We start from the raw sequence: 24,761 nt of genomic DNA on the forward strand, positions 1-24,761 counted from the left end.
TTATTGTTTCTGTATTACCCTTAACTTCTCCGAGTCTCCATTGGCCTGCTTGCAAATGAGGAGTTTGGATTCCATGATCTTGAACGTTCTTGGAATTCTAATATTTTCCTCTTCTTTGTTTAGTGCTAGATATCAAGCTCTCCAAATGCACCACTCATTGAGATCTATTTCAAAATGTTTTGGGTCCCTTTTGAGTACTGATAAGCACATTACCTTTGGCATGAGGGGAAAAAAGGGAGGTCTAAAGACTACAGGGTAAGAAAAAGAGGACCTGTCTTTTCTAATATCTTAAGCAGAAGATTTTTTGATATCTACATCAAAGATAGGCATAGTGCCATGGTCATCCCTGAGGAACAAACACGAAGACTGAGAACACTGTTACCCCTGCCACAGGCATTTGCCTTGCTCCTCTCCCATTCCTTCTCCCCATCCCATCTTCCCCTCTCCATTTTCTTATCTTTTGGCTATTCTAAAACACCTCCCTAAGGCAGGCAGCTTTACCCACCAACCAGTGCTTCATCCCCTGATGTCAATACCAAGGCTGACCCTGAACCTGGAGGGAAGAAATCTAGGGAGAACTTTTACCTCCCTTCCCGCAATCCACTGGATTATATAGTCTGTGCAGTCAGAGCCTGAACACCAGAATGAGCCTTCTGCATTACTCGCTTACTCATTCATCCACTCATTCAAACAACACATAAAAAGCACTTTTTATATGTCAGGCATTCTTGCATATCCTGGTGATACAGAAACAGTCATTGGCCGCAAAGAGATCACAGGAACCAACTTTTCCAAAATGCTCCTGGTTAGAATACCAGTTTTTGAGTATAATAATCTTTATATGAGGGAAGAAGGGGTATAGGTGGTCAAATAAACTGGGAAACCCCTGAGCTAAAGATAGCTAAACAGATTTCCTTAGTGCCTTCAGGACTTCTCAGTGCCTTTAACATAGTTTTGTGTTAATGTATATTATGGCATTTCTCGAATTATTCAAATACCAAAGTGCTATGGAAGCATGCACAGTGATACATGACTAACAGAAGTGCAAAATAAGTAAGATGGGGCCAGAAAGGCTACCTTGGATTCAGGGTTCAGGGAAGGCTATCTAGAGGAAGTGATGTCAAAACTGGAATTTGGCCAGATGGATTAAGGAAAAGATAAGTGCAGCATATGTGAAGGTGTATAGTCGTGAGAGTGGATGGTTTGTTAGATGGTCAGAGAGTATTTGAGAATGCCTGGATGTATGATGATGGCAGAGTAGCCCCTAGCTCCTAAACTATGTTCCTGCTTGTCATGAGCAAGATGCCTGGATGCCTGCCTCCCACTTGCTTCTTCCAGCTCTCCACTGCTATTTCCCTCCAGTTTGTCTTCAGCTTTTGGACTGATGTTTTGCCCAATAATTAGCCAAACGGCCCTCTCATTTCCACCCAATGCGTGCACACACACATGCGTATGCACACATGCACTCATTCATACTCTTCATACCTGGACTCCTATGCAAGATTTCACCCTATATAAGATGGGGCTAAAAGAGATGAGTTCTAAAGTTTTTAAAATATTTTGTTTGAAAAGCTCTCTGTCCATATGACTCAAAGGTTTGACCAGGATCACTCTGAGAAAACAAAAACAAAAACAAAAAACAACACAACCTCTAATGCTCTAAATAATAGAGAGGTTGCCTTTCTTATTGTTTTCCTTCTACTGGATATTGATTTTCCCTGAGCTCGATCAATTTGGACAGCAAAGGAAAGATTAAATGGTGCAGATGTCTGCCCGCGGCAGCAGAGTTTTACTCTATATGAACTCCATGTTCATTTGTGTACTGGAAGCCGCTGATGCTTTTGCTTTCAGGTGAAAATGGGAGAAGAGAACTGCAGGGGCAAGGGAAGCTGTGTACCTGCTCAGAAACTTTAGCACTTCAGAGAAATTGAAGGAACTCGTCCGAGGAGGGCTCTGGCCTTTGTGTTGTAGAAAAGAGAACAGTGCACGTAACATCTGAAAAATATGATGCTGATGTGAATTTTCCTTCATTCAGCTGTGTGTTTCGAACACTTAGCCCCCAACACAGGGAGGCAGATTTTTCCAATGAGCACTGTGAATCCAGATTCTTGTCTAGTGATGAAAATGGCTAAAATAATGCAGCAAGATTGTGGTGGGATGTCTTTGAAATACTGGAGGGGATGGGATATTATCCTGCTTTTCCTTACTCAATTCTGATTCATTACATACGGGGTTTTTTTTTTCCCCCTTTGTTAATATTTTATGAAGTGAAACAAAACCTTTCAGGTGGTAACCTACTGACAACTTAGATCATTACTGTTTTCTACCTGCCTTTGCAAAAAGAAGATAATTGCTGGAAAAATAATGAGGGAAATCTCTTTCTTTGCTGAGGTTTTTAAAATCAAATCTGCTTATGGTGCCACTCTAGAAGGAGCTGACCAAGGTTTCAAAAGCTAAAATAAGGGCAGAATCAATTTATTCCATCAAAGACCATGAGGTGGATGGATCATGCTTCCATAACTCATGATGGTCTTTTCTCATTTTGGTTCAGATTGAACTCAAGCATCGTTTTCACAATACCTGTTCATTCGCTCTGCATTGATCCATTGGGTTAATTGCCTAAGCACCCAGTCGGGAGGTGGCTTTATTAATTTTCTTACCATTGCCTTTGTACAAGCTCTGCTGGATCTCCTTTCCCTGTCCTTGGATAACTTACCATAGCTTGCCAGTCATTTTTAGGTGTTAACCAACAGCCTCCTTTTCAAGGATTAAGTTCAGTCAAGTCAAAATTCCAGTATCTCATCCAATTCAAATCTTCCCCAGCCAGGGTACAGTAGAGCAATAGAGAGAGGGTCTGTGCTTTACTTCTTCATTCTTCTTCCCTTTGCTCTTCCCCCACTCACTAGGCTACTTCTGGCTGCTCCAGGGTTGGGGGAGGCATGATGAGGGTGGAACAGAAAGGGAAGGCAAAGGAAGGGGAGGGAGCAAAAGGTTTTATGAGACCTGTGCTATTTAAATTGGACTTGATGCCCTTCATACTGCAGGAGGCCTAGTGCTGGCCGTTTCTCTCTTGGCCAATGGGGAATCCCACTTCACCATTCCCAGACAGGGATGATGCTCTGTCTGGCTGGCCATCTGGGAATCCCCTTTTGCACCTCTAAGTAATGGTGTACCCGGCCAGCCCCTTTCTGTTGGAGTTACCACCCTGCACACAGTCCTCTTGAGAAAAGCTCAGCTACTGTCTGAATTGCCCGCGTAGGCTAAGGGAAATCTCAAATCTTTGCCCATCAAACTCTGGAAGTATGGCAACAAAGCCCTTTGTCTCCACTCTACCCCTATAGCCATCTTACCTTTGGATCTATACAGTCCAGAGCCAGACACAGCCTCTGTACCCCACAAACTCCAGGTGTCACTCATTAAGTTCTCCCAGTAACTGACCACCCTCCTCTCAAGGTCCAAGACAATTTCAGAACATGGGATTTCTGCGAGCATGGGTGGGAATGAGGTGAGATGGGGCTTCCCTCCTCTACCTTCTCTGCAAGTGGTTCCCTATGCCTCCTTTCTTGGATCAGGCTAAACACGGGGAAGCATTCCCTCCTCTTTCCGTGGGAGGCCAAAAGGAAACGCATAGCGGGTCAGCTCCGCGACAACTCTCTTCAAAGAAACCCTGTCTCCAATCTCTCTGATCCCTCTCTGGCCTTGTCATATACACAGGCTGGAGGGGAGAGACAGGCTAAATCTAGTGGAGCTGGCTTAGGTGTCAGGTCTGCCACACTGATGGTCTGTGCCTCTCTTTTGAAAGTAGAGGTACTTGTCACCCTTTGTTCTCGGCTTTGAGATCTTAGCAGAGACTGTGGGAAGTCTCACTTCACATTCATTTACATTTATGTCACCCCTGAAAGCTATGTAAAAAGACTGGAATCTGACTCGATTATAGTAAAATTTAGCGAAACCCATAGAACTATAGAGGTGCAGGAAGATTTGTGGACAGGGAGAGCATGCACTGTCTCCTTCCAAGGGTACAGTCTCCTCTCCACGGTGGTAGATCAGTGGGTGTTTCCAGCTGGCGTACGTACCTTTCTGCTGACCAAGTTTTCCCCCTTACCTGGGCGCCGGCTTGTCCAGACAACCACGACAGGGATGCTGGCATCACAACTAGAGCACAAATGTGGCCGCTTTGGCGAATCACAGCTGAGTCAGAGGCCGCCTGTAGCCTCACAGCCGAGCCAAGGGCAATCTTTGTGGAATGCTGGTTAGCCAGACTGTTTGAAAATAACGGTTCGGGAACTTCCCTCAAAGTTCTTTTCCTAATTCAAGGGAAAAAGACAAACTACCAGGGGCCACTGGTTCCACATGAAAAGTTAAGCTTATCTAGAGGGCTACTGCAAGAAAGGAAGAAAGTCCTCTTAGAAGCAAGTGCACACGTGCTGTCACTGCAGGCGGGTTCCCAGAGGGGACCTGAGCTTTGGCTGCCATTACTGACGGCTTTGATCTTTCAACAGAATTGAAATTTTTTTTTTTCCACCTAGAAACTGCAGGCTTTTAGTGTATAATCCAGAATTAGGGGAAACAGACTGGCTCCCAGTCTGAATATGGAGAAGCAGCACAGACTTTGTAGGAGTGGCAACAAACTTCTCAACGTTTAATCTTATGAGGAAGCCATTGTCCCCTTCATAGATTCTTTTATTTCCAGTTAAAATTTTAATACTTAAAAATCTTTGTGGGCTACAGGATCCCCAATAATTTGATTGATTGCAGGGTCATATCCACATGGGGTCCATCAAAACCTAGTTTCTAACTAGTTTTATCCTACTCAAGCTTAAACTATCTGATAAGAAATTGCTTCTCCCAGGAATTCTGGAAGCTCTAGAACACTGGACCATATAGGAGGGCTAGCCTCATTGAACTGGGTAGGAAAATTCTCATAAGACCAGACACTAGACATAATTTCCTAAAAACTCCACCTACCTTCTTCATTCCCTGTGGAAAGGTGCACAAAATGGTGCCTGCACCCACCCAACCATTTTCTCCTTTTCCTCAGAGCACACTGTACCTAATGACACACACTCAGCCTGGGCAGGTGGTCATTCCTCCAGCCTGGCCTCCTGGGGCAGACACCCGGTGATTTCTGAATCATCTCCACCCCTTCAACTGAGATGATGAGCTACCATTTGTAGTCCATTAAAAAACTTAATCTTACTCAGATTTTCAGTAAATAGTACCCAACATTGGCAACAAATGAATGATGGGGCGGGGGGGGAGCATGTGGTCTAGTCTAGTGGTTCCATATGAGACTTGTCAGCAGTCCTGTTCTTGTTCCCAGAAGCCTCTCTGACTCACTTTGGGCAGGTCACATTGTGTTCGCTGGATGTTTTTGGGGATCAGAAATGTGATTGTGGCTCACTTGGCCTAGTGTCCTGTGCATGAGTTGTTAATGAGGGACTTTAACTACAAACTCAGGGATTAAAATATTGTCCACCCAGAAGGTGAGTAACTAGCGTTTAAAGAAGACGGTCCAATTTTTGTCAACTGCGAGGAAGATGAGTTCATCATTAGACATTTCTCTAAGCATAGTTTTCGTGCACTCAGGAAGCAGAACGAATAATTCCAAGTGGATTAGTGAGGTCCCTCCCGGGTTCACTGAGTGTCTCCTGAAGTCTTTGGAGACGCTCCTCACCCTGAATAGAATGATGTCCCTCTTTATGGCTGTGTCAGTTGGGGTCCTCCAAGAAGCAGACACTAAGGTGGAATTAGGTGGGAAAGAGATTTATTGGGGGAAATGACTGTGAAGGACAAAGGGGACAGAGCTGGAGCAGCTTGGCCAGGTCAGTGTATGCATCAGGCATAGTAGTCATAGTACCTAGGAGCCATGACACTCTTAAGGATCCACGAGAATGTTTTTATTTTATTTATTTTAAAATCAAAACAAAGAAAATAGATGTAATAATAACAGATATGATAAGTCCAGCCTAGATTGTATTCATCTTTATATCAATGCAGTTATAAAAATAATTTTTCATGTATTTTATGGAGAAAGAGGCCCACGGCAATGAAAGTGCCTAGTTTCCACAAAAGTCATAATGTGGCCTTCAGTGGGAGAACTTTCAACACAAGACAGAAGGCTGACACCTGTGAAAGGGGGGCCCGGCTGATGGGGAGTTGCTGAAGGACCCCGTGTCAGACAGAATGGCCCTGCTCTGGTACCCGTAAGATGCGTGGTCACTGGGCCCCAAATCCAATATGACTGCTGTCCTTTATTAAAAGGGGAAATTGGGACACAGAGACATACACAGAGGGAGAATGCCATGTGAACATAAAGGCAGAGATCTACTAGTCAAGGAACAACAAAGATTGCCAGAAAACCACCACAGGCTAGGAGAGAGGCCTGGAGCAGATTCTCCCTCACAGCCCTCAGAAGGAACCAGTCCTTCCATTACTTTGATTTTAGACTTTCAGTCTCCAGAACTGTGAAACAATAAATTTCTGTTGTTTAAGCCACCCAGTTTATGGTACTCTGTTACAGCAACCCTAGCAAACTAATACAGGGGTATCAGTTTTAAACGGATAGATTTGCCATGAAAGTCTGGATTTTGAGCTTCTATGGGAAAAGCCTGCAGCATCGGCCTGCATGTCAGGGCACTGGCTGGGAGTAGAGGGATGGAGAACACAGGTCCTGGGAGGGGCTGCCATTCCTTACCACCAGCTACTTGTCGAAGCAAGAGAATTTGGTCCCAGGGCTATCAGATTTTCTGATTTTTCCAGAGAGGCTTGATTCCTGTTTCTCACTGCTGGCGAAATATGATTTCAAATGTTGGCAGCTAATTCACCACCCTCTTTTTTTTCCTCTCTGACCCAAATCACTACTTCAACCGTAACGCTTGACCTGGCTGGCTCCTCTAAGGAGCTGAATTTGTGATTTCTGTTTATTCACAGTTGCCTGGCTTGGCGAGATGATCAGAGAAATTGTGTTTAAATGAGAAACATTATTCAGGGGGTTGAACAATTTGCTATCAGGAGGAAGTGAGCTTTGATTTGTTCATTTTTCCCCTCTACCATGTTGAAGTGAGGATCTTTCTGAGATTATATTTGTGCTTTGAATAACGATTGGTGGAGGCCCTACCACACACTGGGCACTTACTTATGCAGAGTAAGTGTCCAGTATGTAAATAGATAAGATAGATCGATAGATCGATAGATCGATAGATCGATAGATCGATAGATAGATAGATAGATAGATAGATAGATAGATATACACACACACATATGTATGTGTATATATGTATATATCTATATTCTTCCTAATATTTTTACCACTATTTTGCCAAGGATAAAAGAAATTGTTATTAACTAGGCATCATGTAATACAAACAAAATATTAGGCTGTTCTGAGCTTGTAATAAATAGAAAGGCCATTCTATCGAAGCTACGTTGCATAGCATTCCTCTCTCATTGCAGCTTCGATAAATTCAGACAAAACTACTACTACTAATAGCTTCCTTTTATATAAAACAGACAATGGGGGAAGCATGGTGCTAGAATCATTAGTGGCGTTACTTTATTTCATTATAATTATGTTAGGCAGTTAACAATGTGCCAGGCGCACGCTAAGCACTTCACACACATAATCTCATTCCGTCCTCATATCAACCCAATGAGAGAAGTAGTTGATTCTCATTCTAGAGATCAGAGAAATGAAGCCCAGAGAGACTCAGTAACTTGCTTAAGGTCATGGGGTTAGTAAGAGGTACAGCAGCATTCGAACTCAGTTCTTTCAATGCCAAATCAAGGCTCTTCCCATTCTGCCTCACCGTTTCTCCATTTCACCAAAATGCCTCTAACGGAGGTCCACCAGAATCCACCAGGGCCTTGCCAAGAGTGTTATCACAAGTTCAGCCTTGCAAATCCTAACCCTGTCTGCAGTGTTGACTGACCTACGTGTTCTATTAAAGAAGTACAACTTGTCATCTAGTATGAATTCAGAATCTTCGTTTCACTGAAAGAACACACAGTGTCATTTTGGGTATATTGTAAAGATCTAAAGGAGGGTCCCTCTTTTTGAGAACAGATGGTATGCTTGGTGTGCTCTTAAAAACCTTATAACTCAAAGAAGGCTTGGGGGAGCAGGGCTTCTGGGGTAGTGTTCTGGTTCTTTCCCACAGCTGTATTCAGCTTGTGAAAATTCAAGCACTTTACAGATAATACATCTACCTTTCTGTCTGTATGTACACTTCAGTCAAAGGTAAGGAAAAGAAAAAGAATGGTTCTTATCTTGTATTTAGCAAAGCACAGTGAACTCCATGTATTTATCTCTCAGCTGCAACATTCATCAACCCACGGCCAAACATCTTTCATCTATAATTCATTTGTTTTCTGCCCATCACTCCCACTGGATAATTTCAAAGTAAATCCCAGAACTGCACCATTTCATTTGAAAATCCTCAGCCAGTCTTATGCTGTCTTTTCCTCTGTGTGATTTCCAGGCCACTACATGTACGTGGACTCAGTTTACGTCAAGCACTTCCAGGAGGTGGCACAGCTCATCTCCCCAATGACCACGGCCCCCATGTCTGGCTGCCTGTCATTTTATTACCAACTCCAGCAGGGGAATGACAACGTCTTCTCCCTTTATACTCGGGATGTGACCGGCCTTTATGAGGAGATCTGGAAAACTAACAGTCCGGAGAATCCTGCCTGGAACCTTGCTGAAGTGGAGTTCAGTGCGCCATACCCCATGGAGGTAGGTGTGGCAGGGGTGCCAGCTGTTCCAGCAGTGCCCTGGCCTGGCCACTCTATAGGGCTACTGCCTACACACCGGCATGGAGGTGCTATAGTCTCGCACTTATTCTTTCTTTTCTGCTGTGTCTGTCTTTATTTTCATTTCCCCTCCTCAGCCTCCTCTACTCTCTTTTCTGCCTTCCTCCTTTATCACCTTCATTTTCTAACAAGACTATTTTTTCTAAGGATGAAAGCAACCAACTAGATTTCTCGGGCACACTTTCCCTCTGAACCTTGCACTGTGGTCCTGGGGAGTTCAAATGAGATCAACGCCTTCTAAGTGAAACTCACTCTTGAACTTTTATGCCGGAGAGCAGTTATGAAGGTTTCCCTTACTTGAGAGAAGATTCTTTCTAGAGGAAAAAAAAAAAAAAAGATATGTTTTCTTCTTTTCTCCTTTACAGAATTAATAATGTCATAAAAATCAGAAATAAATTTATGACTGCAGTCCCAACTTGAAACAAGCCTTGGTGCTTTAGTTTTAAAACTTTTTATAGTCACATGAGTGATAAATGTCCAATGCGGAAGAATTAGAAAATTGAGGAAACTAAAACAGCCTGGGTGAACCCAGCCAAATTGAGAACTAACATTTTGGTGTTTATCCTTGAAGGCCTTTTTTCTAAGCCCAGGTATTAATACATAGCTATATCTATGTATATATTCTAGTATTTATAACAATCCAACGAAGTGGATAAAATTATCCCCATATTACAGATGAAAAAGGAGAAATGGAGAGTCCAAGAATTTTGACGTTTTTTCATCTAGGTTACACAGCTGGTGAGTACCAGGGCACTTTCAGAAAAGTTCCTGGGCTAAAATCTGACCTAAAGCTGAAGGAGGACGCCCAGCTTTGTATGAGGACCCTATAGGACCTCCAGAATCAGTGGTGGCAGATTTGGAGCTAGAAGCAGAGTCTTAGTTACCACAGGTTATTAATATCCCCTACTTTTCACTTTGCGCTTTTTGCAATATCTTTCCTAGTTCCCTTTAAAGAGCAAAAGGAGAAGATTCTCCTCCAGATGCTTTTGGTGGTGTCACCTGCTCGCCTGATGTAGAGTTTCAGAGAGCACTGGGATTGAGTCTTGGTTTCTGACATGTCCTGCCTACAGATGGTGTATCTGCCACTCCCCTGACCATGTTCATGTCTCCCCCACACACCCCACCATATAGCACCAGAAAGAGCACAACGCCTTTTGCAGTATGTGTGCTATTTCCTACCACAAAGGCAGACCAGGCCTCAATTCTCTCTTGTAGCCCAGGGGAAAATTTTGTGAGTTTGCATTACAAGGATAAAGAGAAATGCAGACACTGCTTCAGAATGTTTTCCTTCTATTTAAAATCAAACGAGTCACACACACACATACACACACTGACAAAGTTTTTTTTCCGAACTCCAACCACACACTCCTTGGGCAACATTCATATGAGTGAGACATCGCCGGATTTTTTTCTTTAAATCAAAGCTGAAAAGTTATAATTCTAGACACTACTAAACTTCAATATATATTCTTTTGACGCTCACATGTGTGATTTTGCCCTAGTCTAAACTCATTATGCCGGTGTTATTTGTTCTAAGTCATCGCCAGGAAAAGAAACATCCTGCAAAAATCAGTGAATTTAATGTCACCATATTCTCAAATGAATTTTAAAAAGGAAAACAAACATTTGAGACCCTCTTTCTGAACAAGAGAGTGGCCCGTGGGCTGTGATGAGCGTATTAGCATATTCTGATCAGAAATATCATTCGTATTCAGCCTGTTCAGTATATGTTTTGCCATTCACTTTCTTTATCAGCTGGCGTCTTGAAAGCTAAGTGTCAGGGACCTGTGTTAAGTTTGTAAACTTCATTTGCCCCTTCTCATCTGTCCACATCGGTTCCCTTTGTGCTCAGTGCTTCCCACCTTGCTGGAGACAAACTTCCAGGCCCCTCTTGGATTTTGCAGAGTCTAGGCACCACGTTATTGTTGGTAAGCTAAAGGGACCCGAGGAGCCATCTTGTCCAAACTCTTTTTCTCAAAAATGGAGAAACTGAGACCTGGAAGAGAGAAGGGACCTGCTGTCTTCTAATTAGTAGCTAACTGGGCTCGAATCTGAATATGAGTTCAAAAGGCGCTCAACCTGGGGAGAGAAAGGCATGAATTTAGTTCAGAGCTCATTATGCACTCGACTGCTTGGATCTTTATACACATAACTCATTGAATCTCAACAGCCCTACAAGGTAGGTGTCATTATGCCTATTTTTACAAATAAGAAAAGCAAGACCTTGAGAAGTTTAGCCATGTACCCAAGGTCACCTAGCTAGTAAGTGATGAAAATGAGATTTGAACTCTGATCTGTCTGCCTTCGAGACACCATTCTCTTCAGAAGTTGAAAAGTAGGAGCCTATGGGTCAAATCTAGCCTATAATATTTGCCTGGCTGCTGAAGTGGTGTTTCATTTTTTGTTTGTTTGTTTTTTTCTTCTTTGTTTTAATTTTTTAATAAATTGCCAGCATTGAAAAATCAAAAGATTGTAAGTGAAAAAAATCTAAACCGAGGTCCTCGTGACAATTTGGTAGCTATTCAGCCTGAATTCCCACATGTTGACAGTGGACAAAGCTGAGTAGTAGCATCCCCTTTAGACAGGGCTTGCTTGCGTTCTCTGTTTCACCAGTCCTCACCCTTACCAAGCAAGCCCACCTCATGCATTTACATGACCCGCCTGGCTCATTTGCATTTCAACGCCTGCTCAACTGTACCTTCTCCTGCTATCACTTCACAAGAGTGGACTACACATGTGGGTGGTTTTCCCAGCACAGGCGAATGCTGTGCTGAACACACCTGAGCCCCATGGTCGTGGGCAGAAGGTGGTTGATTGATAGAATTACAGTTGGTGGCAGAAAAGAGACAAAATCTAAATGGGTTGAACACATTACCCCCATGTTCTTTCTAACCATTCAAACATCCCTGCACATGCTGAAATCCTAATATCCATGCATAGCATTTCTGGGCCTGATATGCCTTAGCCATCAAGGTGATTGATTGCTGCAGCTTTGTCCAGGACCCTCACATAGAAATCCATGTATAAAAAAGGGAAAGGGACTTAGAGGGGCTTAGTTCTCTGTGAAGGGCAGGGGGAGAACTAGCCTGCTTTCTGCAAATAGCCTGTTGTTTTTTTTAATTGAAGTTTATAATACAAATTGTAAATTCTTTAGTTGTATTAGAAAGTGACTTAGGTGCTTTAGCTGACACTCAAGGGAAGGGGTAAAGTCCACCAATAAAATATAACTTAAGCCTAACAGAAAATATGTGAACCTATAACAATATGTCATTTTCCTCTGCAGGTTTTTAATTTTTTAAAAAATTTTTCAATTATAGTCGACATATATTAGTTTCAGGTGTACAACACAGTGAGGACACACTTAATATAACTTACAAAGTGATCCCTCCCCATAAGGCTAGTACCCATCTGACACTATGCCTAGTTATTACAATATTATTGACTATATTCCCTATGCTGTACTTTACATCTCAGTGACTGTTTTTATAACTGGCAATTTGTACATCTTAATTTCTTCCCCTTTTGCACTTGTCCGCCCCCCATCTGGTCACCATGAATTTGTTTTCTGTATCTGTGAGTTTGTTTATGATTTGTTTGTTCATTTATTTTGTTTTTTAGATTCCACATATAAGTGAAATCATATGGTGTTTGTCTTTGTCTGACTTATTTCACTTCATGTAATACCCTCTAGGTCCATTCATGTTGTCGCAAATGGCAGGATTTCATTCTTTTTATGGCTGAGTAAGAGTCCATTTTGTATACGTACCCCCTCTTCTTTATCCATGCGCCTATCGATGGACACTTAGATTGCTTCCATATCTCGGCTATTGTAAATAACACTGCAACAAACAGGGGTGCATGTATCTTTTTGAATTAGTGTTTTGGATTTCTTCGGATAAATACCCAGAAGTGGAAATGCTGGATCATAAGGTAGTTCTATTTTTAATTTTTTGAGGAAACTCCATTCTTTTTTCCATAGTGGCTGCACCAATTTGCAATCCCACCAATAATGCACAAGGGATCTCTTTACTCCACATCCTTGCCAACACTTACTGTTTGTTGATTTATTGATGACAGCCGTTCTGATAGGTGTGAGGTAATATCTCATTGTGGTTTTAGTTTGCATTTCTCTGATGATTAGTGATGTTGAGCATCCTTTCATATATCTAGTGGCCCTCAGTATGTTTTCTTTGGAGAAAATTCTATTCAGGTCCTCTGCCTAATTTTCAATCAGATGCTTTTTATTTATTTATTTATTTTTTGTATGAAGTTGTATGAGTTCCTTATATATTTTGGATATTAACCTCTTACCGGATATATCATTATTTGCAGGTTGTTTTTGAAGTTGCTTTCAATGGTCCCAAAGGAGGGTATGTTGCCCTGGATGATATTTCTTTTTCTCCTGTTCACTGCCAAAATCAGACCGGTAAGCATTCTTTTTTTTTTTTTCCTTCCTCACATTTGGAATTTTCCTTCTCAGTGCATGCCTATGATCATGACTTGCTTTAATTCTTCCTAATTTCCTCACCTTTCCTGTTAGCTCATCCTTAAATAATTATTTAACCAAATAGTCCTTTTTCTGGTATATTACTCTTTTCTTCTCCTCACAGAGTGAATCTAATTTTTCTGACACCACAGCCAGTCCTCATGTGCTGAGGTCATCTTCCCCACCTACTAGGAAAAGAAAATTAAGTAACACTAATTCGTTTTCTACCCATCTTTCTCTTTAAAGGCTATCTTGGGTTCATAGACAGTTGGATGGGGAGGTGGAAAAAACTCTCAAAATCTATGAGTTGAATTATGGAAACTCTTTCCAATTTTATGTATCCAAGACCTACAAATGTCCCCATGTTGAAAGATGTTAGTATTTGGTATATATCTCTATGATGGATTTTGGCTAAATATTATATACTCAATTTAAGTTCTCTTTCGAAGTGAACTCTTAAGTTATTTTATCATCGTGGACAATTTTGTAATTTCCATAAACTTGGTGTTTGGAAACAAGAGGAAATTTTCATTTTCTGAGAAAATCGGTAAGCAAGTCAATTCAAAGTAAATTAGAAAACAAATGTTTTAGAATAAGAAAGATGATACTCTATTAATGATAACTCAGATAGATGCAATTGATCTTACCTTTTAGTGACTTTGTTTCCTTAAGAGACCCTAGGGAAACACTGTAGTCTTCCCATCTTATTAATGAGCCCTCATTCTGGGTTATGGAGCATGGAAAATAAGTTTTTGAACTTGACCTTTATAGTCTGACTTTCACTTAAGATAGTTAATCTGTAACTTAATATAGTTTCAGATATATTCTACAAGCAGGGGGACTGAGAAAGGTAATACTACTTTGTTTCTACTCAAGCAAAACTGTCACCCCAAAATTAGAGAGAAACCTACTAAATTGCTGAAACCAGATGTTACTTTTTACTAATTCCAATTTTTGAAAAAAGCTAGTGAGACAGAAATAACCATACTGATTTACATATCTTCATTAAAATTATTTAATCCAACCTATAATCAAAGATTAAAAGAGTCTCCAAATTTGTCAGAACACAGAAACCAAAATTGTTTTACTTCTCTCATCCCATCCCAGTTAATACTATTTCAGTGATGTTAATAGTAGTTTCACAACCTCTTTATCATTATTTTTGGAAAGTCTTCCTTTGTCACTAGGCATTTACATTGAACTTTTATATTTCCAAGTTATACGAGAAGAGGTGTTTATTCAATATCTGCACTGTGTAGAGGGGAGGGTGAAAAGGCAGCCAAGAAGTTACAGAATCTACTGAGCCACCTTAGAAATAACGTTTGGACACACTCTCCCTTCTAAAAAGATACAGAATATATGTGCACTCTTTCCTACTGACTGGTGAAACTGAAAGAGAGATTCCAGCAAAATAAGGACGCTTTACTTAATACCTGGCTAGTGGACCCTCAGTCTGTAAAATCCAGCCCAAATAAAGGCCCTTCCTCCACAGGGACCTCCAGAGATTCACATTTTTATACAGTTAGGTTAACCAAGGCTCCAAATTGGTCTTCAGAAATTCCCAACACACCAACTTTGCTTTAAAAGGGTCTAAATACGTGATCATAGTGTTATTCGCGAGAGACAGGACTTTGGATTCACATCCCTACTCTGCCACTTACAAGCTGTGTGACCTTGGGTATGTTAATTAACCTTTCTGAGACTCTGTTTCCACATTTATAGGACAAGGATGGAAGAATCTGTTCTAGAGTGTTGTCAGGAAGATTGATGAGTTCATGTCTGTGATGGTCTTAGACGAGTATGGCACACAGAAAACGCTAGGTCGTGAGACTTAATATTTTTACTTAATTTTCAAAATACTCCCATCCATTACCTGTAGGACAGCGGCTTAGATTGAAACTAAAGAGAACCAGCAAAGGGCACTGCCTTGATGAATGTGTAAGCTGGAGCCTGCTTTGTGTCTTTCATTAAGCAGCTGTGAACCAGATTCTGAGGCTTAGAAGCTGAGCCATTTAGTTTTCATACTTCATCTTGCATTTCACAAATAGTTTATGCCCTTCTGTTTCATAACAGGTGCCAACATTCTTTTCTTTATCTTGGTTAACTCCAGACTTGTTGTCTCTGCTTTTCCCAGCTGGACCTGGCCTCTTTCCTCATGTCTGTAGTAGGCCGAGACAGGAATGAGTTCAACACGTGAAGCATCTCGTTCCCACCATCTGGTTGGGCTTACAGTTCATCCATTTTCTCCGACCTGAGACCTGTCGTAGACTCACAGGTGTTAAACACCAGTGTCATGTTGCTCCCTGAGTATTTCCCTAGGATGCTGCAGAGGACATTGAGACCTCCCCTCCCCACTCCCCCGACCTTGAGTTCTAGCACTTCCCTTTCAAAGTGTTTTCCACCCACAAACTCCCTCCGTTCCACCATCACATTGGACCTAGAGTCTACATCATAGGCATAAGCTCTCCTTTCAGGCTGTAAATCCTGAAATGCCTTGAATGCCTTACATCCACTTCCAGGAATCCTGCCTTAATGCCCAACCCCCAAAGTGAGAACTTCACTGCTCTGCCCTGTGCAGGCTCAACCTCTTCTCTGAGCTTGGGTCCACCCCGTACCCAGGCCGAGACTGGAAGGGGCCTGACATTCACGGATGTACTCTTCAAAGGATGTCTACCTGGGCCTAAATCCCAATATTGACCATTCACTGGTAACACACTGCCCAGACCTCTTGTACAGTTGGAAACCTGGTTCCCAGTGTTGCCTTGGTTACAGCTGAAGTTGCCACAGCCTTCCTTAGCTCAGAGGTCCTCAAGTGTCTCTGCAGCTTGGTCAGTGGCCCAGCCTCTGCTCCATCCTGATTCCTTGGTCTGGTGCCAAGTTCCACTCACTCTCTTCCCCAAGCAAGCTTTGAGCTGTTTCAGCCTGATTTCGGGTTTACCCGTGCTAAAATAAAACTACTGTGCAAGTTTAACAGCCTAAAGAGCACACAGCACCTCACATCTCTCTAGCACCATAGGAGCTGATGAGCCTTTTAGATTTCTAGGACTGATACTGAGTTATCTCCATGACCTCTACCAGCACAGGAGAAGATGAGAAATGCTCCCACCGCTCTTCTTTGCAATTCCCTCCATCTGATTAAATTACCTTCAAAGCTTCTCATTTCTAAAAAGTTCAAATGTCAGAAAGCAAGTAATTAACGAATTCTTACATTATAATGCTGTTTGGTACCTTGCGTAAAGGGACTTTTTTTTTTTTTTTTTCTGCTTAGCTGCTGCTCAGGGCCTTCCAACTGCCTGATTCCTTTCTGTGCTTCAAATATGTCATTAACACTCCCCAGGAGCTCAATAGAGATGGCCACTTGATCCTTGCGTCTGAAACAAGCTGTGAGGTAGAGGCTTCTCAGCCACCTTAGATCTCTCAGGAGCTCCTGTTGGGCCACAAACAGGCCCTCTGGCCCCATCTTCAGGAATTAGCCATTATCTCACGGTAAAAGAAGCTTCCTGGGTGAAAAAAATTTAGCCTGAGTTGTTTTTGAGATTTTCTTTTTATCAGACTTTCTGAGGACCCCAGACAAATCCATATCTAGGACTAGATATTTAGCAAAAGATTATAATCTCATCCTCAGAAAAATGTTTTCTGTACAGCTCAGTTTGTCACCATGGAGAGAACGGATCCTTGCTTACTTTCAAGTTTTAATACCACCTCCCACCTTCCCCTACATACCTAATAAATGGGCTGTGGTTCTCCTGTGACCACCCAGGGGTATATTCCTTGGCGTATATTGCTGATGAGTTAATTTCACTGCCCTGCGGTTCTCATTGAGCATGGCTTGGTGGCATGCCATGTCATTTTCTGAGCTAGACAGACATCTGTAGATTTTGAATTTTCTTCTGCTTTATCATTACTAGGTAGAAGAGGTGTGAATAAAACTGGAGACCATTGTGAGGTTTTCCATGGTGTCAAATCTCGATGGGGGAATGTCAAAGGATTCTTGTTTGTATGACATCATATTTACTTTTGAAAGACTTTATTTGCATGGCCTTAAGATACTCCCTGCTGCTGACAGAGTTGGGCAGAGCAGTATGTGGGCTAATCTGCCAGCTTTGAGCTGAGAATTCTCATTTCCTGTTCTCCTGTCGCGTTCATCCAGGCGCTTTCCTTGTACACTCCGTAAGGCGTATCATCTGGGACACAGTCAGTTTCCAGATATACAGGACGGTTGTCTTCCTACTCTTTGTAATGTGCTATCAGTCACTTCCTTTTTTTTTTCTAATTTAGTGTTTTTAGAACTCTTTATTTTTGTGTCATTTCAAACTCAGAAAAAATTGCAAGAGTACTATCAAGAACTCCAGTATAGTCTTTACTCAGATCTACAAATTATTAACATTTTCCCACATTTGCTTTATCAACTATTTAAAGTAGGTTGCAGGCATTACTCTTATGCCTCTTTACCCCTGAATATTTCAGTGTGTGTTCTCTACAACCAAACACATTCTCCAGCCTAATAATAAAATTCAGGAAATTTAACACTGATAGAATATTATCAACTAAACCATAGTCCATATACCAATTCACCAGTGGCCCCAATCATGCCATTTATAGCTGTTGCTTTTCCTGGACCAAGGTTGAAACTTGGATTCCTTGTAGCATTTAGTTGTCATACCTCTTTCGTCCCCCTCAATCTGGGCCAGCTCCTCAACCCACTTGAATGTTTTCTTGCTTTGAAAATTGATAAATTGTCTTTGTCCCTAAACTGCTTCATGTTTCATCAGATCACTGTTCCCAGAACTCAAATGTTCCTCTAGAGATGATTTTCCAGTTATTCAACAGTACCCTCTCTCTCTAGCTCTAAAAGGTTAGACCAGCGTGTGTCAGCATACAGAACAGGATCCCATTTGGCTACACTGGATGTGTCCCAAACTTTGGGTCATATCCCCTCTGGGCTCAGAGGGCAATCTGAACAGTGAGGTTTGCAATCACTTGTTGCTAGGACCAAGTTATTCTCGAAAGAGCAGAAATATATTTTATTCCGTTCCCTCCAGGCAATCTGGGATGAGGTGATATTTATAGACCAAGATAAGATGATACTGGAACTCAGCAAAAGCCTTAAATGATAGCAGTATGGGTGACAGAATTGGTGTGTCTTTTTGAACAGCATGGTTTGTATACTAAGTAATGATTTTCTTCCAGAAGATCAGCTACTACTACCGTGTTTTCCCGAAAATAAGACCCAGCCAGACAATCAGCTCTAATGTGTGTTTTGGAGCAAAAATTAATATAAAACCCAGTATTATATTATATTATATTGTACCCAGTCATATAATATTATATTATATTATGTTATGTTATGTTATGTTATATTATATATTATACCCGGTCTTATTTTTCTATAAGTAAATATCTTATAGAAAAATAAGACCGGGTCTTATATTAATTTTTGCTCCAAAAGATGCATTAGGGCAGATTGTCCGACTAGGTCTTATTTTCGGGGAAAGACGGTACTAATGTCAATTATAAATAGACAACAGCTGCGCTTCTGAAATAGAGTTTTATCAGCAAAGGAAAATTATTTCTGGAAAATATTTCTAAAATAACTGTCTTAGAGGGAAATTAAGAATTCCTTAAAATCCCTAGCTTTTCTCTTTCTTTTTAATTTTGTATGAATGGATTTTGAATTGTGAAGAAGTATGTGAATAAATGCTCTCAGTTTTTACAGCATGAAAGGAAATGTCTTTTGGAGTTCGGTACTCCCTTATTTTTATGCAGAATGTGAGCAGAACTCCTTCCTTCCATCCCTTTAGGGAGGAAAAGAACAATTTTCCTGTCATGCTGAAATGTTGGTTTGATACTAACCTGTCAGCATGCCATTAGGGTAAAAATATTTTGTTGTGTTTTACTTTTCCAGTTTCCCCTGGCACAAATATTTGTCAATCAGTTGATGTAGTCCTTTGAGATCCCCGGGTTTGACTCGCTTTAACTTTGGTTTTCCTTTGCTCAGAGATTCCTTTCAATGCATTAGAAGCAAGCTGTGATTTTGAGGAAGATCTCTGCAACTTTTACCAAGATAAAGAAGGTCCAGGCTGGACCCGAGTGAAAGTAAAACCAAACATGTATCGGGCCGGTGACCACACTTCAGGCTTAGGTAAATCGGGAATCTGTCCATGTGGGACGTTGCGGGAGGGTTGGTATTCATGCTCCATTCACCATTCTTACGCCACACCTACCAAGATGCTAACTTAAAAAAAAAAGGGGGGGGGGGAGCTGTAAAGAAGCAAAAACAATTCGTAATCTTGTGTTTGACCATTTTTTAAAACTGTAATTCACATTGCTGGTCTAGCAAAAGTATTTGCCAGTTAATTAAGTAGCCAAACCTTTGGAAATTATCTTGCTCTTCACTTTACATGAAGTACCTTTAAAAAAAAAGCTATTAGAATCCAATGATATGAAATGTCCAGAACAGGCAAATCCATAGAGACAGAAAGACTAGTGGTTGCCAGGGGCTGGGGAGTGGGAAATGGGGAGTCACTATTTAATGGGCATAGAATTTCCTTTTGGGGTGATGAAAATGTTCTGGAACGAGATAGTGGTGATAATTGTACAGTACAGTGAATGTCCCAGGTGCCACTGATTTGTACACTTGAGAATGGTTTAAATGGTAATTTTATGCTATTTGTATTTTACTACAATAAAAAATATATTATGGGAGAATAAAAGCTATTGGAAATGTTGGGTGGGCACTTGATGGATAATATATCTACAAGGAACTCTTAGAAACCAGTTTGAGCTCCCCGTATAAGGATTAACGATCACTTTAATGGCCTCCCTTGTGAAGCTCACTCCAGTAGAAATCAGTGGAAAGAGCTGGTTCTCAAGGGGTTAGTGTCTCATTTATTTGTTCAATGATTACTTATACATTGGGCACCAGAGTGAAGTTACCAGAAAGCTGATAAAGCTTAGGTTTCAGGGCCCTTCCCTTGCATAGGCCCTGGGAAAACCCTTGCAAGGGGCCTTTTCACTATTATACCTATAATTTTGTATTCTTTTCTTAGAGGTTGCCTAACTTGTAGACATACAGGCCCTTCAAAAACCTGTTCTGACCTTGGCCAGACTAACTCCTGGGAGATACGATAGTAAGCAAATGAGGTACGAAGCCTGTCCTCTCTGACTGACAATCATTTCAATGGACAAGAGAAATATTAGACAAATATATGCACAAATAAACTCATAGTTGCAAGTTGTGGTAAATGCTATAAGAGAAATGAAGAGCGAGCTCCGAGAGAGGATAGAAGAAAGAAACTAATATTGATTGGGGATTCAGGGAATCACCTTCTGAGGGAAGTGGGTATTAGCTGGGAGTGTGGGAGCCATCCAGGTAGAGGGAACAGTATCTGTGAAGGCCTCGAGTTTGGAAAGAGCTGGACACTCCAGAGAACAGGAAAGTTAGTGTAGCTGCACCATTGGGAGGGGAATGGAGGAAAATGAAGTTAGAGAGGAAGCTAGGTCATGGGTGGAGCAGGCCAGGGTAAGCATTGGGGGTTTCATTATAAAGGAAACGAGAGCCATTGAAAAATTTTAAGTAGAGAAGAGAGAGGGATTAAATAAATATAGGTTTCAAAATGATTGTTCTGGCTATTGAGTGGCCACTTATGTTAATCTCCTCAGGCTGCCACAGCAAAATACCACATTGGTGACTTGAACAGAAATTAATTTTCTTACTGTTCTGGTAGCTGGGAAGTCCAAGCTCAAGGTGCCATAAGGGTTGGTTTCTTGTGAGATCTCTCTTCCCGTATGTAGATGGAGACCTCTCAGTGTGTCCTCACATGGCCTTTCCTCTGTGGATGTGTGCACATGTGGTGAGAAACATCTTTGGTGTCTCTTCCTTTTCTTAGAAAGACACCAGTCCTAGAGAATTAAGGCCCCACCCTTAGAATCTCATTTAACCTTAATCACCTCCTCAAAGGCCCTATCTCCAAATACAGTCATATTGAGGGTTAGGACTTCAACATATGCAGGGGTGGGGTTGGGGGAGGGGTGAAAGTGGGTTGTCCACAATTTGGTCTGTAATATCACTCATGTGAAATAAGCAAAGAACTTTTTGCCAAATGAGTTAAATAATTGGGTGAAACTATATGGCAAAAACTGAGGCACCCAGAAGAAAATTGATGGGGGCGGAGCAGAAAAGGAAAAGAAAAATTGTAGGATACAGTAGGTCCTCCAATAATGTTCTTTTGTTCAATGCCGTTTCATTATAATGTTGATGAGATGTCATAGTAACTCAACTCTTGTTTGTATCAATTAGCTGATGGTAAAATTGGTTTCATTATACGAAGTCGCAGAACTTATGGATGACATTATGTGAGGGCTTATTGTATTATTATTTTCTGTTCTGTGCAGGCTTTCTAAGATACATAGATCTGTTTTAACTTTACCATGGGGGTGGTGGAACAGGTGGGAGGGAAGGTCCTTGATTTTATTTTTCTTTGTGTTATTTAGAAAAAATACGGGAAGAATCTTTAGATCTTCAGCACCTGGTCCATGTGATTAAAAACCTGTTCTTCACGGGCAGGTTTAACATATGACCAAGAGGGTATTCAGCTCTGCTCAGACACACAACCCCTCCACCCCCAGGGCTGCTAGGCCAGTTTGTAATCTCTCCATCTCCACTGATCACTGCAGCAATGAAGAAAGACCTGCTCTGAGCTTTACGTTCACTGTGCCTCAGTTTTGGGTATTCAGTCTCAATCAACTGGTTGACCCATGGTCATGGAAAGTATCGATCCTAATTGATGACCAGAATCTGTGCAAATGCAGTTGGAAATCTATACTTCTTCATAAAGTTTACTTAGAATTGGAGGTTTATTGGTAATAGAGTCACATACGTATATTCTATTATGAAACCACAGAGAGTACAAAATGCTTGATCGTTTAAAGCTTATGGAAACAGTCTTTTGACAAATTCCACTGCTTTAACGAAATTTTCTCACTTAATAATCCGGGCTAGATTATTTAAACGTTTCATTGCTAATGCATTGACTGCTTTGTCCTGTTTGCAGGGTATTACTTGCTGGCCAACACAAAGTTTACTTCTCAGCCTGGCTACATTGGAAGGCTCTACGGTCCCTCCCTGCCGGGAAACTTGCAGTATTGTCTACGTTTTTATTATGCCATCTATGGGTTTTTAAAAATGAGTGACACCCTAGCCGTTTATATCTTTGAAGAGAACCACGTGGTTCAGGAGAAGATGTGGTCTGTGCTGGAGTCCCCACGAGGTGTTTGGTTGCAAGCAGAAATCACCTTTAAGAAGCCCATGCCCACAAAGGTACGATAGAACCTAACGTTGGTTGGGGATTCAGGGAATTGCCTTCGGAGGGAAGTGGGTATTAGCTGCACAGTCCTTTGTTCATTTGCTGTTGTGGGACTGAATGTCTGTTTAATGATTGTCAACTGGTGATGTGTGCTTTTTCTTCCATTCAAGCTGACAGCCCCACGCTATCCCCAGCCCTGCACAATTACATCCTTCGGTTCTTTTCAGTTTTCTGTGTCTTGAAATCATGGCCACCTAGGGAGTATGCTTGTTGTTGATTTCTTAGATTCCCTGAGAATAGTCCAAAGACGGAATATGTGAACAATCCAAGTTCAACAGCTAAACTTTAGTGTGAAGCCACGGTTCTCTCTCTCTCTCTCTCTCTCTCTCTCTCTCTCTCTCTCTCTCTCTCTCTCTCTCTCACACACACACACACACACACACACAAGCAGACCTGCATCACACTCACACAATTAGGGATACACCAGAAATTAATGGAATTTTTGTTGTATTCTATACCCTGTTTTGCTAATGGTTTTAAAGGGGAGAGGGTTATAATAAGTATTTCATTTGGCTTTCATTTATTTATTCATTCATCCATTTGCTTATTTATTCCTTTATTCAACCAGCATTTATTAGGTATATGCTCAGGGCAGGGACTGTAAAGATGGATGAGGCTCAGTTCCTACCCTTCAGGAGATCACAGATGACAGAAAATTTATATACAGATACATATATGAATAAGAAACTAACAACATATCATCTCATTGTCTGATAGGAGGGCTTTATAGAAATATGGAGGATTGGTTCTACCAATTGGACATATAAAAAACAGTGACAAATAGAGGCTCCACTGAGCTGGTGTTTGGACGGTTAAGGTTCATAGCATGCTGGATTCTAACTCCGGCCCCATCCATTTTACCCTCTCCCCCCATATCCTCTACTCACAAACACATGGGTTGTTTAGGAATCTGCCCACTTCTTTAGAATGAGTCCCTGCTCTTACCTGACTCCCATGGAATGGAAGCAAGCCCCCCAGCAAATAAGGGTGCCCTAGAGAATTTGCTTGCTACTTCTTTGGCTGACCTCCAACCTTCCCAGCAACTGCACACTTCCTCCCCAACCGCTTAAGGGAAAATGGATGGAGACCCAGTAGGGGCAGGGAAGTTCTTATAGCCTCAGAAGGAACTACCCTGTTTCCCTGAAAATAAGACCTAGCCGGACAATCACCTCTTAATGCGTCTTTTGGAGCAAAAATTAATATAAGACCCGATATTATATTATATTATGTTATGTTATGTTATGTTATGTTATGTTATGTTATGTTATGTTATGACCCAGTCTTATGTTATAGTAAAATAAGACCGGGTCTTATATTAATTTTTGCTCCAAAAGATGCATTAGAGCTGATGGTCCGGCTGGGTCTTATTTTCGGGAAAACACAGTAGTTATGGATTTGGCCCCAATGCCTATGAAGAGGTAGTGCAGGTCAACACTACAAAACTCTGGACACACGTCTAAAGGTGGGCCACAGTTTTGGCAGGCCCCTGCTAAAGGAAACCAGCTCCTCAGAGAGTGAGAGACCATTTGACATCCACCGTAGAGGCAGTAAGTAAGGCAGGAAACTGAAGTTTACTGACTTATGTAACCTACACAGGTAGAATTAACATACAAACAGTATTTCAGAGAAGGGATAAAATGAAAAGTCAGAGTTTCCCTTACCACTCCCCATCCCTGAACTCAAACTCCAATTCCACTTCTTTTTGTGATGGTTTTCTCCCTGATTTTCTAATGGTTTCCTCTATAATTCTAAATGCTGTATTGCCACCTCCATTTCTCGATTCATTAACCTTAACAGAATTTGCTGACTCTCTGCTATGAAAGATAAGGAATTTAGCTTATTTATACCATTTCTTCTCCTTTTCTCTCTCATCCTCCCAATTTCTAGTTATGTTTTATTTTTCACTTTTCTGTCAGTTCCTTTTGTAACTTTAATCCACTTAACTATCTACGTTTGGACCCATAAACTTCAGATCCTGTCTCTTAACATCCCACTATGAAAGATGAATACATTTTTAACCCCAACATTTTCCTTCACCTGTTTGCTCCACTTTTCAAAGTCTCTCAGCTCCACAATTGCTTTTACATTGTCATGGC

The 24,761-nt window shown here is 41.4% G+C and overlaps 1 protein-coding gene across 1 annotated transcript in view; it reads left to right on the forward strand.

Annotated features, from left to right (window-relative positions):
* Positions 1-24,761, forward strand: part of MAMDC2 (MAM domain containing 2) — a 133,373-nt gene that overhangs the window by 70,342 nt on the left and 38,270 nt on the right. Inside the window, exons 6-9 of the mRNA XM_033124176.1 lie at positions 8,481-8,737; positions 13,147-13,240; positions 19,299-19,442; positions 22,354-22,619. Of these exons, the coding sequence (XP_032980067.1) occupies positions 8,481-8,737; positions 13,147-13,240; positions 19,299-19,442; positions 22,354-22,619 (761 nt within the window). The remainder of the gene's footprint in view (positions 1-8,480; positions 8,738-13,146; positions 13,241-19,298; positions 19,443-22,353; positions 22,620-24,761) is intronic.

The sequence above is a fragment of the Rhinolophus ferrumequinum genome, chromosome 12, assembly GCF_004115265.2.
Source record: "Rhinolophus ferrumequinum isolate MPI-CBG mRhiFer1 chromosome 12, mRhiFer1_v1.p, whole genome shotgun sequence".
NCBI lineage: Eukaryota > Metazoa > Chordata > Mammalia > Chiroptera > Rhinolophidae > Rhinolophus > Rhinolophus ferrumequinum.